Here is an 18,370-nt window from a genome sequence, read left to right on the forward strand (position 1 = left end):
CTATAAGGTTATTCCTTTCTTCTTAATGAAAAACGTGCTCCAAACACAATCGAAAAAAGTGTTTTTCTCTCATAATAAATCAGCAAACTTCCGGTCATGACTTTTCAGATAACCGTCAGGCTCATTCGCTGCTTACAACTAATTAGTATGTCCTATTGAAGGAATCCGACAAATGAATGTCTGAACTTTATTTAAACCCTGACGGCAATTTCGAACTTGCCGCGTCAGACTCTCGTTGTTATATTAGATCATCAGTAGGGCAGTTTATTTAACCCGTACATGTTTCTGTTACAGCCGTAGCAAGTTTGCAACATTAGAGGCTTCGGCACACATGGTGGACCACTCGCAGCTTAGCTTACATTAGCTGCGGCAGCCTGGAAAATTTTACAGCGTCACTGCAAGACGCTCCACAGCTCAGCCAAACGTGTATAAGAGGAGCTAGAGCGGTTGGTTTCATCGGTCATCAGTAGAGTGAGTTGTAAGTGCAGAACGTCGCGACGATAGAGGCTAAACAGATCACCAGGGACGGCAGGAGGGTGGCGTTCAGGAGGCGGCTCTGCCCCAGGTTGCCCGCCGCCGTGATAGTCATGTCGGCGGCGACGCGGGCCAGCGTTCCGGCCTCCGTCGAGAGCAGCCCGCCGTTGTAGGTCCCGCGGGAGAGCCTCGACGACATCACGCGAGAGAGGAGGGACAGGTTCACTCCTGCAACGCATTGTTCACGGGTGGTCAGAACCACAGCACGCAGCTTCAGGCTTCAGATTAGACTGTGCGTGGGCTTTCTGCAGTCACCACTTACCTTCGAGCACCTCGGCGAATACGAAGGTGATGAGAGCTGACGTGACATATTGGGGAACGGAGTAGTGAGGGGTGAAGCGGAAGCTCATGACAATGCCGATCAACACCATGATCTCGGAGGCCACCAGAATTTGCCTTTGGTAGTTGGTTGAGCAAGGAAAAAAACAAGTCCAGAATGAGCAAAATGCGGTTGGTCTAATGGTCTCTCCGGCTTTCAGAGTTAGTGAGTAACGAACATCACATACCTGTCCTGGAACAAGTTGGTGACATAGCTCCCGACGATGACATTAACGGGAAGAACCGTCAGGCCAAGAACTGCTAGAAAGATTGCCACGGTACTAGTTGTCCACTTGAAATAGAACGTGGTCACAACACTTGACTCCGAGAGTAGGATTTCCATGGCGAACTTGAGCATAAAGTAGATCAGTAGCTGAACCTGATAAGTTTTAGAGAACAGATGTAAGCTAATGCAGAGGAAACTCTGAGAAGCAGGAATTGCACCGTGCATATATGCTCGTAGAGTATGGAACCTTCACAGATGGTGTCAGCAATCTGTATGCTGCAGCAAGCGATGTCGCGGGTCTATGAGATTCCTCGGGGTCGTCATCGTTGTCGTCATTGTCCTCAACATCGTCATCCGGTCCTGCCTTCGCATCTATGAGCAAAGGCTCTCTGACGCCATCCTCCAAATTACCGCTTACTGGACGGCCTGTTTGGAACGGGGAATTATGTAAAGCCATGTTGAGAGCATATGGTTACTTATAGTGACAAGAGTCGTGTTTTTCAATCACGCAAAGTAAAAGAGCTTACCAGAATCAGATGACTGCGTGTTGACTGAATTCTCTGAAGCAATATGGCCTGGCTCTTTGAATGAAATCCACAACCAGAACAAATATGCAAGCCAAGCAACACACATGACCCACCCAGGTAAGGTGTTCTGATTGAATGTAAGCCCATAGATCTTAAATTTTGTCTGCAGCAGACCGGCAAGACCAGGACCACATGCCATTCCAAGAGCACTAGCACTGACAAACCCAGCAGATGCCTGCATCCTGCTTTTCAGGGGTACACAGTCGCTGATGTAGCGGCGGTTCACGGCTCTGGCCGAACCCAAACTGCAGATGATTGCCAATTTGATCAAACAACAGTTTCTGATTTCTACAGAGAAAAACAAGGAGATGATAGTAACTATACCCGCACAGTAGTCGACCGACAATAAGAGCAGTTAGGGAATTAAGATCATATGCCAAAGCATACAACAGGTTCCCCAGAAATAGCATAATGCTGCTAAATACCAGGGGTCTGAAGTACGATTTGTTCGACCAGGCACTGAAATATACTGAGGAGAAGATTTGGGCGACTGCCATTGATCCGATAATCACACCGCAAACAGTCGCTGCAGCTCCGAGGCTCACTGAATAGTCATCAGCAGTTGGAACGATGATGTATGTGTTAACCATGTACAGAAACGTGTTTACTAAGTTTAGCAGCAGTGACAGGAAATGGTAATCCTTGTCATCATCGAGATCTGAGCCACTCTGCATATCCTCCGGAACGATAAGTGCATGTTGCCCTAAAAATTGCAGAAAGCTTGTGGAGTGTGTGAGTTTCTGTACTGAATGATTTATTTGTTCTATGACGGGATCCTGCAAATGAGAATAAAAGGTGAGCACGTTGACTTTAGAGTTCAGATCATATGGGAATACATTTTATATGGTTAAGAGGACAGAAAAAGAATCTAAGACCTTCAAGATGAGTGATGGGTAATCATAGATATTTGCTAAGTATCCTTGATGATCTTGTAGATAAGCAAGGTTGCGAGACAAAGCACCAACAACGGCGACGACTCCCTGTATTCGCGAACTGCAATTAGAGAAAAAGAATGATCCTTTTTCAAATAAAAAGGACGCGGCAGCATGATAGTTTACCACTTGCTTGAAGATCTGCTGAAGCTGAGAATAAGGATGGTTTGCTCGAGTAGAGACGTAATAATCTGTGAACTTATAGCCAAAGCGCTTATCGAACTTCTTAAGTATCTTCCGGATACCAGTAGCATTCATATCAAGAAACCTAAGTAGCTTCACAAGATCATACCCAACTTCCCTGTAAGCCTGGCGTAGTTGACAAATTTGGGATACATCAGACTGTTGCATAAGCATGGCACGCTGTACTCCTAATTTCTCGATCCTCCTAGCAAGATGACCTTGTTGTTGCAGAAGAAATAGTACAACCTTTTCAATCTACAAGAAAGAAACTTATGTGAACGTTGTCGGTAAGGTGTCAACATGCAATTGAAGATGGACGTTTTGGTGGTGGTGCTTTTTTTTTGGGGGTGGTGGTGATGGTGGTGTGTGTGTGTGGAGGGGGGTTAAGCTCAATGGTACCTGGTCATCAAGCATCCTTGAGAACTCCTTAAGAACCTGGTCACGATTTTTTCCACCAGTTTGGGTCTGCTGTACATACTGTTTCACCTTTTTCTTCATCATCTTATAATTAATATAATATCTATCAAAAGAAAAAGAGACAGAATAGAGTCACGGAGATTTTCAAGGTAAAACTTGTTAACATTGTGAAAAAAATGGTGCTTCATGAGAAATGGAACTGAAGAGAGCTCTAGGTATAAAGAAGGCTTATAAGACGCCCTGCAATTACATTTCTCGATATTCATTGCTATTTCAGTATAGCACGATTAACAAAGAACCTTATCTATAGCTTGATGGTTCGACTTTCAGTATTATTTCTAGCCTCAAAGGTTCAAAGTAAGAACAACAGTACGGACATTTGAACTAAATATCTATGTATGCATATCTATTATATAATGAAACCGTAGCTTAAAATGATTGGAAATTTTCCGAGTCCGAAGTAACTTACTCTCGCCACTCCTCCAACTGGTCTGCCATCAATTTCTTACCGAAATTAACCATCTTGGTTTCAGCACCTGAAACTGAAACTGAAAAGGATGGTTATTGTGACACTATTTTCAGTCGCGTTTTTATGCATTTGTAGATAAAAAAAGACCGAACAATAAATCTTAATGAGGTTCCTGTCGTAATTTAGTATAGTAGCACACATCATACTACTAAATACCCAAAGCAACAAAATACCCAAAGCCCGACGACATGGCACTGAGTAATTGGACAAAAGGCCACTTCACAGTCGAGAACCTAAGATAACATTAAAATTTGTGACTAAAGCAAAAAAATTCCAGACAGATCCAAAAGGATACGGCACGTGTCAAGCAAGGTGAAACAGAATCGTCTAGTGACATTGTCAGATCAAGCCAATTAAGGATGCTCCTTCGCTATCCAGGATATGCAGTAACACTAACACACTAAAACGGCTCTAGGGGCTCCCAAGAGCTAAGCACCTTATATGACGACATCCTTACGCTCTTCCTGAACATGCTACACGTGGAGAGAACTGGCCATGACAATTAGTAAAGCCGTAGTACTGTGCTGTGCCCGGAAAATGAAGGTGCAATGCATACTCTGTTTTTTTTAAGAAAAAGGCAAAAGAGGAAAAATAAAAACTTTTGCTTGGACTTGACATGCAGTGGTACCAAGAAAAGCCCCGTAGAGCTGAGGATGGTTACTCTGAAAAAAAAGGATGAACTAGCGGGGATAGTATTCTTTGATGAGAAATTAGTGGATGAAATTCACCATTAAAATTATGCCATTATCTTAAGAAGAAAATAATCGTATCTGAATATGCTCGCTTCATCATCAGTACATACAAACTGGTGCAGGCTCTTATCACAACCGTCAGTGATGATACTCCTAAGGCTCCGTAACAAAAACGATAGGCATGTGCAGTATAGAAGGTACGCAATTGGAAACGATTGTCTAAAAACAAGACAGATAATGTGGTTTGGTGCCTGTCACTGTTCATTCATAATCATTTGATTGTTGAGATAGTGAGAGAGTAGAGGCCGACAAAAAGGTAGCATTTACTACCACCACCAATGAAAAATACGAGGAAAAAAAAGAAATTATACATACGTACTGTATGTTCCACGGCAACAAACAAAATGTCCAAAAAAAAAAGAAACAAGTTCAGAGTTTAATGGTGAAAATTCCGTACATGCGACATGAGGAGAAGATAAATCTTATTTCGGGTTTAAACATGAGAATGAATAACAGCAGAAAACAGACGGCTTACCGTGGCGCGCGTTTCTGAATTATACAACGAGCTACGTACGGCGCGCGGCTCCGTCTCCTCCTCCGATCCCGCGGGATGATCGATCGCCTCTCTTAGCTAGATGACCATCAACAAAATTCGATCGCGCAGCCCTACGGAGAAGGCATGATTCAAAGGCTGGGAAGGAAAGCCAAATTATTGATGCAGGTGCGGCGTGCGCAGGGACGGAGCGATCGATCCGGCGAGCGAGACGAACGCCACGACGGCGATGAGGGCCTCGGGAGCTCGTGCGCGCGCGGCAATGGCGCGGGTGCGGGGTGCGGCGAATGCAATAGGCTTTGTGGTCGGTGTCAGTCAGAATGTGGCTCGGCGTTGGAGATGGGAGGGGAGGCGGCGGCGGGAGGAGGTATTTATAATGGCGACGCGCGAGGAGAGGAGGGAGAAGACGGAGGGAGGTGTGGCGGCCGTGTGGACGGAGGAGGTGGGGGGGACCTCGCCGGGGTTGTGGTGGCGGAGACAGGCACTCTGCCCCGCGGGCCGTGTTGCTGTCGGGTCGCCGATGCGGACGTGGCGGATTCGTTCGGGACGACGCCTTTTGGCAGCGGCCCTGTGGCCAAAAATGCCTCGCCACCCCTGACCTCTGCTCCTCCTCGCTCCTGTTTCTTTCCCCGATTCATCGGCCCAGATGGTTGGGTTTCGTTTCGGCGCACACACGGCGCGCGGACTGTTCAATGAGACTGCACCGCAAGATGTTCTTTTTTTTAAAAAAAAAAATCAACCGCAAAATGTTTTATGATACCGCGTATCACGTGATCGAGCTCCAAGCGTATTTCGTAGGTCTCCTCTTGGTCATAATCAAGTGAGAAGCGATTCTCTATGATTTTTCTAGAATCAATGAACTCGATATAAGAAGTGGTTTTGTGCGAGAAATGAATCAGGAGAAGTGATTCTCTATGGCTTTCAGCTCCTGGCCTCTAGTTTATTTGCGAGAAATGACTTTTAGCATAGAATTACTTTCTTTTTCTTAAAAAAAAAGGATCACTTCAATGTAATATATTGCTTCGTAGCAGTGGCGGATCTATGATTTTAAACATTAGAGTACGGACCTAAGGGATGTAATTTACTAATGATATAATATAACATCATAAAATAGCTAGGTATATGGATTCATAAGGATACAATTCATCAACATTTATACAAAGGTAGTCACTGTCAAGGTCTTAATAAGCATACTAGCTTCTTGGTGATTCAGATATCAGAGAATCAGAGTGGAAGAATAAATCTTTTGTGCTTTATTGAGTAGTCGATAAAAAGTAAATCACCATTTCTCTTAATGTCATGCCCTGTAATATGAATCATTACAGTTCCTTTTTAAAACAAATTAGGCAAGAAAAATTACTGATTACTTAATAATAAAGATAAAGAAAAAGAAGACCTAGACTAGATAAACAACCATTTCCAACCTCAACGATTAAAAATAGTTAGCACAACTCTATCAACAACAATGAGGAAAGTTGCTAAAGACTGTTATTTGTCTTCCTAAATAGGTGGCGTTTCGACCTGAATATATTAAAAACTTCAAAACTAATGTATGTTTTGCAAACTTGTCCTAAAGGTCAAAAGGAAAACATGCCTTGAAAACATGTTGTGGGCTAGACTTAAGTTTGAGGGTTGAGACTTCTTATTTTTTTTTATTTGATGTAGTTGTAAGCTTCTAAACACCAGAATCTCTCTTTGTCTTTAGACTATAACAAATTGCGAACTGCCACTATTTTTCTTAACAAACATGGAGTATTGATATTTTATTTTCTATCTAATCCATCCAAAAATATAATTATGATATTTATTTACATAGTCAAACTAATTTAACTGTGATCAAGTTTATAAAAATGGTTTTAATATTCAAAGTCTAAATAGGCTTACTATAAGAACATATTTCATAATTGATTTAATACTTATTATTTTATATCATAAATATTAGTACTTTATATAATTATAGTTAAATTTTAAATTATCTAACCAAAAAAAGTAGAATTGCATATTTTGTGAATGGAGGAAGTACTCCCTCCATACACAAAAGAATATAATTATGAGATGTCAAACTAGTTCGACCAAGTTTATAGTAAATAATTTTAGTATTTATGTATCTAAATAAATATATTATGAAAATATTTTTAAAATTAGTTTAATGATATTTATTTTTGCGGTATGAATGTAAGTACTTTTTAATATAGTTTTGGCCAATTGCTCAAAAATGAGAATTACATTTTTTTTCCTCGACGTAGACAGTGTAAGGCCTTGTTTAGTTGCGAATTTTTTTAGATTTTGCTACTGTAGCACTTTCGTTTTTATTTGACAAACATTATCTAATCATGGAGTAACTAGGCTTAAAAGATTTGTCTCGCGATTTACAGGCAAACTGTGAAATTAGTTTTTGTTTTTATCTATATTTAATGGTCCATGCATATGTCGTAAGATTCAATGTGACGGGGAATCTTGAAAAGTTTTTGGTTTTTAGCTACTGTAGCACTTTCGTTTTTATTTGACAAACATTGTCCAATCACAGAGTAATTAGGCTCAAAAGATTTATCTCACAAATTACAGATAAACTGTGTAATTAGTTTTTATTTTTGTCTATATTTAATGCTCCATGTATGCGACTAAATATTTGATGTGACGGGAAATCTTGAAAATTTTTCTGAACTAAACAAGGCCTAAACAAGGCTTCTACTCCACCAATCGCGTGACAACGCTTGTTTCCCATCACTTTCGTCGTTAACATCCAGAATCCAACATCCAGTATCCGCAAAATTTCTGTGCCATGTAGTACTTTGCGATGGAACACTGATGTAAAGTTTGGATGGAAAAAAAAATGCTTGGATGCAGACTGTCACTCTGTCAGTCAATCAGGGAATAAACCCGAGAATATCCAAAAGGCCAAAGCCTCGTCGTCTTTCCGCGGAGGCTAGAGAGGCCAACCGCCTCATTTTTTTCAGTCCCGATCAGTACTGTAGCTCCTAGCAAAAAGCTGGGGACGATTTTTGATACAGAATCTCCAAAGATGCGGCGAACATGCTTACTGTACATGCTATGTACAGTACGTACCTGCTTACGATACCGGCATGTGAAATCGGTACCTGCTAGGGATCGCAAGCGCCACGTGTAATCCCTTTGTATGATCTCGATCGGCCATTTACCTGTAAATCATAAGCTTCGCAGTCCACTTTGTATTAATGTGAAGTTTCAGAACAACGAACATTCTTTCGTTCACATGTTAGTTGAAATTGTTCGGGACCAAGTAGTGTTGCTTTAATACAATGACAGCATTCCGGTGAGATCTTGAAATTTCCACGTGAAGATCAAGGTCATGAGGAGATAAACTAATACGGTAGCAGACACGATGTTAGTTAGGTACAGTGTGTCTAGCACACTAAGAAAAAAAAGTGCAACTTTCGTAAGTACTCCCTCCATCGCCCTAAAGAAAAATGTCATTGTCGGATAAATTTCTTTTATTAGCAACATTTGTATCGATCCAATACATTCTATGATTCATCTAATGATAACAATCATACATAAACAAAGATAATATTTTCTTATACATATTTGGTTAAAATTGAAATATTTGTCTTCTTAGAAAGTGAGAACAATGACACTCTTTTGTAGGAGGAAGGGAGCATCGGCATAGATTTGAGTGTGCATGTGAGAATCCACATTTATATCAAAATTAATTCTATTTAATCCCCATTTTTAATCAATTAATTCATTTCAGCTTATTTATTTACATTTTTTTTTTAGCAAAGTGCATGGCCGGCCTCTAAACTTGTTGGGCTGTGACAAGCCGGTCCATGAACTTAATAGCAGATTGGGCCTAAATGACAATGAAACATAGATTATGGATTTAAATAGCTGTTTTGAGAGTTCATGGACCGGCTTGACACAGTCCAATAAGTATAGGGGCCGGCCATGCACTTTGCTCTTTTCTTTCCGAAGTCTAATTTGGTACACATAGGCTTCCTTCTGATTTCGTGAAATTTCCTACTTACCGATTATGAATTGTAAATTTAGCATAGAATTGACTATTTCACACTGCAAGCGACCAAATTTGCTAGATGCCGTTAGAAAAATCTACTGGAGTTGTTTGCTACAGAAGTACAGAACACTGCAGCTTGCGACAAGAATACAAGCAAGCAGCTGCCCATGAAAGATAAACCAAACTCCTCCGTCATTGTCTTCTTTTCTGCAGGAGGCTACTGTTGGGACGACTTTTAGAGTTGCCACGTCGACGTGTTCTCGTCATATCGTGGCACATGGGGCAAAGGCAAATACTGGCCAAACCGCTAAAATGGATGGCTCCTAGATATTACCACAGTACAAGTGCTAGCGTACTACAGGACTGCAAGGGATGTACCAAAGGATATTCCCTCCTCACTACTAGCTTTTCCCGTTTTTTTTTTATCTCTGCTTTCAGAAGGTCGTCATCGTGGATGGCGAAACTGCCGGAAGAATCAGCACACTCGTCAGCTCGATCGTTCCAACGACACATCAGCTCAGAATCCCGATGCAAACATATTTCTCCAGCGTGCTTATGCTAATGGCGGCAGCATCGATCGTCTCAACGTTCATGTGTGCTTGTTCACCTAAACGGTCGGTCACATTCAGCCCATCTAAACACCAGGTAAACGGTAAACGTTACGCGGTGATACGCCATTTCTGTTTAGTTAGCCGTATATCTTATTTAATTAGCTATTTAGCACATTTAAATTTTCGTTTAGCTCATATAATAGCTAAAATAATCGGTGGCCAACTGTCTACAGGTTAGCGTTGAGAAAAACGCTGGCTTCAACGTGAAGAGGTTGATAAGGTCTCCTGTGTCTGTTTCTATTCAGTATCCCATCAACTCTACTACTACACATCGATCTGCATCAGTGCATCTCGTCCAAGGCCGCGTCAGAGTGCTCTTCGATGACGACGACGCTTCCTATCAGTCGTTACCGTCGGGGTCGCGTATCATCGATCCTGTGATGCTCCTTTTCCAACCTTTCGAAGCACTGCATATCGCGGGGCCACTGTAGAATTTGTCATGACTCATGGTCTTTGTGCAGTGGCCCTAGGATGTGCACTGCTGCTTTCGATCACATTTTCTGTGGTCACAAATTCATCGTGTACTTTTGATCGGAAGGAGTTCTTGTTCACCGTCTGACAAGACCATGAAAAAGGCAACACGAGGCACACGACCAGCATGTCTCCAAGCCTCAAACCCAACCTTTTTGCACCGCGACGGATCTTGGAATGGAATATTCCAGTGAAGCAAATAATGACATCATCAAAACAAGTATATCGCTTTGTGTTGAGGTAAATTCTATGTTTTGAGAATAAAAATGAACTGGGGAAAGAATAGCATGCAGATTTTACCGTTGCACCTGTTTCTATACGACGCATGGAAACCAGTCTGTACATCGCCATGTACTACACAATTCCAATTCACTACAATTATTTTCTCGTGATTCACCGAGAAGTAGGAAGTATATCAACAGAGCTGGAAGCTATCCGAGCACAAATATAGATAAATACTGGCACAGGCAATGAGATTACATGAACTGAGGCTGATCTGCTTGATCAGACAACAGTTCCCAAAAGAGAGATACCCATAGTCCTCAAACAATGAAAAATGGTACTGCTGTGAAAAGATCCACTCATTTGCAAATGCAGCTGAACAAACCTCTTTATATTAGCACATCCTTTCGAAACTGTCAGCACCTCCAAGCAGTCGTCAGACTTGCTGGTTCCAGTGCCTTACATTTTACAACCGATTATTCCCCTGTCTTGAAATTCATTCCAGGACAAAACTACAGTCCATAACACAGACTCTGCTCCTCACTTCACTGCCAGACAGATCGACTGAATCTCATATCCTTTGCGACAAATGTGGGGCATATTACAAAAAGAACGGGCCACCAACCACAACCTCAACTCATTATGCGTATTTGTAAGAACTCCCTCATAAAATACATGAGAGAAACTAATCTAGAACACTATGTTCATTAGGTTTGGGCTCCATCTACCCACTGCCAAACCTTTAGCTCACCAGTTCCATCCCCGGTAAAAAATAAACCACCAGGACCCATTTGTATTGCCCTAATTTCTTGTTTGGAGAATAGTCTGCCTCGATCATTGAACCTATACAACAAGCAAGAGTCACTCCTGAACATTATAAATAAAATACATGAAAAATATCATAATATTGCAGCTTGCTTACGATGGCAAATCATATAGGCGGACAGTGTTGTCATTTAATGAACACAATAGCACAGGTTTTGACTGTGCATCAGGCATACCACTGAGGGCAAGTGCACCCTGAAGACAGAAGATAACCATTAGCATAACCATCACAACATAAGAAAGGGTAGTAAAGAATTGCATGTTATAGAATATAAATTGGCAACAATCATGAACGCTGTTTAATGAAAAGAAATGCTAAACTGCTGACAAAATGAATGATTCTCATGGACAGTAATGACTAATGAGTACAGGCAGAAGTAATACTTCTCAATTCAAAAGCTCAGAAGAAAAAAAAGAATAGTACAGATACAGCAACTGTTCTTGGTTTTAATGTGCAGTGCAGTAGCTAAAAGTGGTTAGCCGGGAATATTTAAAGGAGTTAGAGGCTGTTCGTGATTGAGAATTCGAAATACTATTCTAAATTATTGTCCCTTAGGAAGATTAAAGCATTTTAAGGGCTTAGTCGGCTGACGTTTCTTCTTCTCTGAAATTCTATTTTATGGAAGATGTGCATGTTATAATCTCTTTTTCAGGTTTGTGTACTTCTCTACCAGTTAGGGTGTACTTTTTGGGGTGACTACAAATATGACTGAAATAAAGGCCTGTTGTTGTCCTCTTGGGCACGTTTCGATCTCTTTCCTACCCTTACTTGATCTTGCAGGGCAAAGGATAAATATTTGGTAGGAATACTAGCTTGCTTTGCTAGGCAAGCTTGCTGCCACTACCAAGAAAATCCTCGTTGAGCCAGGTCAGCCAATTTGGCTATCCCACTTGGGCAAGGTTAGCACGAGCTGTGAGGAAAAACACCAGACACAAGGAAACAGGTGTGATCCAGAGCCAGCCGACCAACATGCCTCGCCGACCCTGGGGACCTGCTTCTTGTGGCCATATATTATTTTATTCCAGAGGTCTTTCCATGCATATCTGGGTACGAAAGGCCCAAGCTCCTATTATTGCACACGACTGCCTACCATCAAGAGATGGAAATCAGCTAGGCTAGGCTTTTCTGGTCAAGTCTCCAGTTACTCAGCGAGCATAGATGTTAGCTAAATAACAGTGCACATACATTACTGATAAAAAAAGTAAATCATTATATATTGATACGATCGAACCGCTAGTCTAGTTCTTGGATTGCTTAAGTTTCAACATAACTTACATAAGACAATAACTATACCTGGATGGTTAACACTAAAAAAACAAGACAATTCCTTATGTACCATTAAAAAGATTGAAACCCTATATCTGCCATGAAAAAAGTTTGTTGCCATGCCTATTTTTCCTCGTTTCGATTTTTTATTCCCTGTGTATCACTGCCATCTAAATTTGCTGACACAGTGGCTAACGAGGGTCCACAATGTCTATTTTCATTCACCACACAGGCCTCAAGATCACTGGAACACAGTTGTACAAGAATCGGAGCAAAGGGGATGCACGCTTGATGCAGGCCCGCTGAGGCGCTGAATGCTAGTGGTCGGTGCAGCAGCCTGCTATGATGCCGCCAGCTCCGCTCTCCCTCGGACTTGCATCGCACGCACCTTGCCGTCCTGCCATGTCTCACACCCTTCACCTCAGCAACTTGTGTCTTCGTCACCACGCACATAAGCCACTATGCATCGGAGGCCGGCATTCCTTGCTGCAGTGTCGCCTGTCTCGCGTTCTGCTGTGCGCGCAGCCACAGGCCTCCCATCCAACACCTGTCCTGTGCTCCGCCTCGTGCTCGCGTTGTGCAGCCACTGGTCCGCAGTCCGACGCCTAATGTGTGCTCTCCTTCCCTTTCGCCTCTTGACTACCAAATCAACATGGACCACGATGAGGACGACCTCACATACGCTGAGCGCCGGGCCGCAGTTAGACTCGCCTCTGCCATGGCGGTTGAGAGGCAGGTCTCGCTGCCGTCATCCTTTGCTGCCATGTTGTCGCTGCAAGGCCCGAACATGGCATCCCCACCGGAGTCGATGCCTGCTGCCAAGAACACACCCCCTTCCCTTCCCCTAGCCCGCCTCCACCACAGGACAGAGCACACCTCAGCCCCAATAGCGCTTTGATGTGCCAGGATGTCGTTTTGTGGCACCAGTGTGATGCCCGCTGTCAGGCGGACAGGGCGACAGAGTAGAGCACCCTGCTGCTCTGCACGTCCTCTGCAGATACCAACGGCTGCAGCACAGACAGCGCCTCCATGATGTCCTCGTCGCTGATCCGCAAGTGTGCTTCTTGTGCACGAAGCAAGTGGCACCCACACCCCCAAAGCATCCAGCAGGCGCACCCCCCTTCCCTGCACAAAGAGCTGGCCCACGGCTCCGTCCGAGATGTTGGAGATCTTGGACTTAATTGGACAGAGCTAGTGCCTAATGTTCTTCAGAGGAGAGAAATCAAGGGAGGAAGAGAAGCTGTCTAGCTTGCTTGTTCGGTGCAGAAGAAGCAAGGGAATTTTGATCTTTTTTGATGGTTTACATGTTTCTAAAAACAATCTGGAACACCCCCCCCCCCCCCCCCCTAAAAAAACACCTGGGGAACAGGTGTAGCCAAATTAGCCCCGGGTTTTAATTGGAAAGGTGGGTCACAATACAGACTATAATAGCACAACAGACATGCGACAATTAAGATTGTTACTAGTGTACGGTCTTGTACCTGATCTTCTTTGTGCGTATATGTTACTTCTAAGTTTCCACTCTCTGTAGCTGCCCAAACCTGCGCCATGATAAATATTAGAGCCATGAACAGCTTTGACAAGGGAATTGCCTAATATGGATGGATAGATAGATAGATAGATTTATGAAATTACTCAACAAAATGATGGCGAGATGGGACTAACTTTTATTGTTTGATCCAAAGAGCAAGATAATAGAAATTGATCCCAGCACAGCACAGACATAACAACATCGGTATGATCAGAAAGAGTCTGTATGCACTGCAGTGTTGCCAAATCCCATACCTGAAATTCACACCTTTGTCATTATTATTTAGAGAATGTGACTTAACAAGCACAGACATGGATATTTCTGTTGTCTTTGATGGAGAAATGTAAAATGTGATAAAATAACATCTGAGAGCTATTACGAACAAGGAATTCAATTGACAATTCAGGCACATTACAACAAGTGACATCCCATTTTCCCAAAAAGAACAAAGACTCCAAAACGCTGGAGTAACAAGCATTCATTGCACCAGGAATAAATTTAACTTTCAGTTGCACCACCATGTACATATCTTCTATCAACTAGCACACAGACCCAGCACTGAGAGGTATCCTTTGGCAATCAAATTATTGAGTACTATAGTATAGTGCATTTCTTTTCTTTTCTTTTCCAGACACTAGTTCCAAATGTTCTGCAGCCAATTGAAATATCAACACAAAACGTCCATGCAAACTGGCTACTATATGGTAATCAAGGGATTGTCAACTGCAGAGCAGATACTATATGATGCATGCTTGTACCACCTACATAACGAGACTACAAAGGTGCCTAATCAGGACCAGATTTGCACCAGCATTAAGTTTCAATATTTTCCTGAATTTATGTTGATTGAAATACTAAGTATAGATTCAAGAGATGATCATATATGACTGTTAAATAGCAACATCCGCCAGTTAAATACAGAGAAACTTATAACTATGTTTAGCACGAGGGATTAATTGAGCATGCAGTGCACTGCAAACTTCAACCACAGGGAACAGAAATGATAAAAAAGAAATATGGTTTTAAGTGAAGGTTGGCATAAAGCAAGGGAGTCAAACATCAAGAACTTAAAATCTCATGACGCACATATACTTCTTCGTAAATTGAATCTATATCTTAAGACCTCATGAGTGCGAGTGAACAAGCTTTGCATACTCTGATAGTTTTATCCATCGAAGCAGAATAAAGCCTCATGCCTCCTACTATCAATGAAACAACAGCAAGCTTATGGCCATCAAGAGAAGCAGCTGGTTCAAAACAGTTAGTTGCAGCACTAAATCTCCATGCTAAAATCCTCCCGTCCTGCACAAAGCACAAAAAAAGAGAATCTAATAAATGAAGAATTTGAAGTTTCAAGACAAAGCAAAGGTAAACCAAAAATACGGAAGCTTACTTGTGTTGCAGCAAAGAGTAACTCACTGGCAACGGCGAGTGCATAGACTTGCCCAGTTGGTCCGGTAAGGCTCATTTCCGCTGCTGTTTGCATATTCCAAACCTGAAGGGAAAGACTACGTATTCATGCATGCAGAACACTAATGGTGATAAACTTCATCAGAATATAAAAAGAGCTAAGGGAGCAGCAGCAGTGCCTAGTGTCCAATTAGATGATAGGTGGGAGAGTCGTAGCCTATCGCATTGATGAGCTAGTGCTAAGTTGCCTCAACTTCTGTAACAGTGAGCAATGCGCAAATTTGAAGTATTGCATACCTTCACTGCATCAGGCATTCCAACAAATAACCATGGACCTTCAATGATCATGCACCCAACCTCACGACCAACAGGGATGATACCGGCACACTAACAGACCACCAACAGCAAAGAAGTACTGAAATTTTGTCACAAGGAACATACAAAACTCTCGAAGATTCAATCTAACGGCATCTCAGCTACCTGGCCAGTTTGGCAATCCCACATGCGAACAGTTCCATCCTTACTACCGGAATACAGCTTGTCTGACCCCGCGGGTAATGCAATGCCCGTAACACCCTGAAGGCATCCAATGCGTCTCAGTTAGAAAACTTACTTGTTTTCACCAGAGGGCAAATTAGCAGAGATCAAACTTTACCTTCTCATGGCCCTTGAGCGGGGTAAGCATCGTGACACTATCGCTTATGCAGTAGCTGTGCGGATAGCGGCACCTCTCGCCATAGCTGCATTCGGTACCGGCGAGAAAGAACTTGCAGGGCCTGTCAGGCGGCTTGTGGCTCACAATCCCGCTGCCGCCTCCGGGGCCCTTCCCCCATCTACTGTGACCGCCGCCGCCGCCGCCTCTTCCTCCGGTGTGGGGGTTGCGCCAGACGTTCCCCCCGGGTCCACTGGGGCGCTTGGGCGGCGCAGCCTCGGGGAGCTCGCTGTGGAGGAAGGGGCACGGGAAACGGTTGCACCGCCCGGCGCGCCAGTAGTTGCAGACCTTGCCGTTGGTAGATGACGGAGCACCGCCGGAGCCCGGGCCGAGGCGATGGTGCACTCGCTTGTTGCCGAATCGCCCGTCGGTCTCTATGTCCATGGGCGGCGGCGACTAGGGTTTGCTGGGCTCGGGAGCAGATAAGCAAACAGGTAGGTAATATGGTGAACGCAACCTTGGTGCGCGCGGCGGCGGTGAAGCCGGGTACAGATAGATAGATGTGGGAAGTAGTCGGCCGCGTGGAGGCGACGCGGCGATGGCTCGCCGGAGCGGGTGCGGAGATCCGGATCGGAGAGGAAAGGAGCGGTGGCCTGGTTGCTGGGTCGGGTTCAGCTCGCGCGGTCGCGGGCGGAGGGAGGGCCCGACTCCGGGCTTCGGCTACTGATCGTTGTGTTTATGGTACGCGGCCCACAGGTCAGCCCATACGTACCAGCTGACACCGCCGACTGATGACCGGTTGCCGGAAGGTGCTTCCATGGTTCGGCTTCTAGACTCTTCTTGCTTAGGGCTCGTTCGTTTTGCCCTCATTCCTTCTAGATTCATTCCAAAAGATCAAATATAATACAAATTATCATAGGATTCTAAGTTGAAATTAATCCAGATGTCCATTCCCTGTGAAACGAACGAGCCCTTAAGGAGAAAAGGGTCAATTACTAGATGCCCCTGTTTTCAACTTCGATTACACATTTGCCTCTGTTTTTTTTTTTACTTTGCAAGATTGTCCCCATTTTTTCAACCTGAACCAACGGGGTGTCCCTACTCCGTCTATAGTCTGTGATGGTGTTAAGTCAAGACTAAATAGACAATTTTGCCCTTGTGATATTACCTCTGTTTTTTAAATAAATTTGCAAATATAGACCTATGATTATTTGGACTGCACTGTTATTAAATTTTGAATGGACTCAAATATATTTTGAATTATAGTTGGCATTAATTTCAATAGCATTTTGTTATAATTTGACAATATTTTACTAGAATTATATTTCAAAAATGTTGTCAAATTCTAGTAAAATCCTAACAAAATGTTATCAAATTAACTCAAATTCCAACTATAACACGAAATATATTTGAATCCACTCAAAATTTTATAACAGTGTAGTACAAATAGTCATAACAATCCATATTTGCAAAATCATTTAAAAAACAGGGGCAACAATGCAAGGGCAAAAGTGTCTTTTTAGTCTTGACTTAACACCATTACATACTGTAGATGGAGTAGGGGCAATGTCGTTGCTTCAGGTTTGAAAAACAACAACAAACTTGAGAAGTAGAAAAAATAAAGGGCAAATGGATAGTTTGAGTTCGAAACAGGCGCATCCAGGCGATTGCCCCAAGAGAAAACGACTTCAGGAAAAATAGTTTGCATGAGTATAGTGATTAAAGTCTCCTTTGCCTTTTCATCTCATCATATATGAACATTTACGATCATTGTGTTTGTAAATAAATTATTAGCATACACTAGGCATCTAGAAATAACAGTCATTTGGTTTCCCAAACTTTGTAAGATGACCTTCAACAGTAGAGTGGATTTTACTGTTACCTATTTCTTTTTAGGACGATCAAGATACATATATGGGACTTCTAAATTAAAATCTAAATGTGAAAATTACAACACTGAGAAATGTATGGGATGATCAAGATTCATTGTGTAGTCTCCCTAACGAAACTAACTCTAGTGGTTTTGCAAGTCCATAAAGAGCACAACTACACAATTCTAGTGACCAGGATACTATATTAAGCTAGCTAAGTCACTAAAATTGAAATACTAGATAGTTTTGTACACCTAGGATGCCAAGTCCCACTAGTTTCTACTCAGTGGATTGTAAGAACACAATGAATTGCACCAGAGTAGAGTGATCAATACCACAAGATGAATACACAAAAGATACATCTATGTGCTTCGGTAACTTTTTGGTCACCTACGTCCAAGTTGAGGCAAGCCTAAGAATCACCGCTCTATTAAGACATAATAAACCCGCAAGGCTAACTCTTTGTCACAAGGCGCATCTCCAAGCCTCTATCCCACTAAAGTTGCTATTTGCCAACTCTAGCGAGGGTGAGCACATGCACCCCTCAT

The 18,370-nt window shown here is 42.8% G+C and overlaps 2 protein-coding genes across 3 annotated transcripts; both read right to left on the reverse strand.

Moving 5' to 3' along the window:
- LOC8073220 (SPX domain-containing membrane protein Os02g45520) lies at positions 169-5,520 on the reverse strand. 2 transcript variants are annotated; one of them, XM_021460247.1, is made up of 11 exons: positions 4,954-5,520; positions 3,667-3,745; positions 3,180-3,300; positions 2,724-3,035; positions 2,541-2,645; positions 1,990-2,441; positions 1,606-1,910; positions 1,326-1,504; positions 1,041-1,231; positions 797-930; positions 169-702 (listed from the first exon to the last, which is right to left on the reverse strand). In XM_021460247.1, the coding sequence occupies exons 2-11, from the start codon at positions 3,717-3,719 to the stop codon at positions 464-466; spliced, it is 2,091 nt and encodes a 696-aa protein (XP_021315922.1). In that variant the 5' UTR covers positions 3,720-3,745; positions 4,954-5,520; the 3' UTR covers positions 169-463. The 2 variants fall into 2 exon arrangements, with proteins under 2 accessions (XP_021315922.1, XP_002454482.1); XM_002454437.2 differs by having other exon boundaries at positions 171-702; positions 3,667-3,739.
- LOC8073221 (zinc finger CCCH domain-containing protein 17) lies at positions 10,637-16,675 on the reverse strand. Its single transcript, XM_002454438.2, has 9 exons — positions 15,955-16,675; positions 15,780-15,875; positions 15,597-15,686; positions 15,283-15,384; positions 15,045-15,191; positions 14,024-14,143; positions 13,840-13,899; positions 11,189-11,286; positions 10,637-11,109 (listed from the first exon to the last, which is right to left on the reverse strand). Exons 1-9 carry the CDS (start codon positions 16,393-16,395, stop codon positions 10,974-10,976), a joined length of 1,290 nt encoding a protein of 429 aa, XP_002454483.1. The 5' UTR covers positions 16,396-16,675; the 3' UTR covers positions 10,637-10,973.

The sequence above is a fragment of the Sorghum bicolor genome, chromosome 4 (assembly GCF_000003195.3).
Source record: "Sorghum bicolor cultivar BTx623 chromosome 4, Sorghum_bicolor_NCBIv3, whole genome shotgun sequence".
NCBI lineage: Eukaryota > Viridiplantae > Streptophyta > Magnoliopsida > Poales > Poaceae > Sorghum > Sorghum bicolor.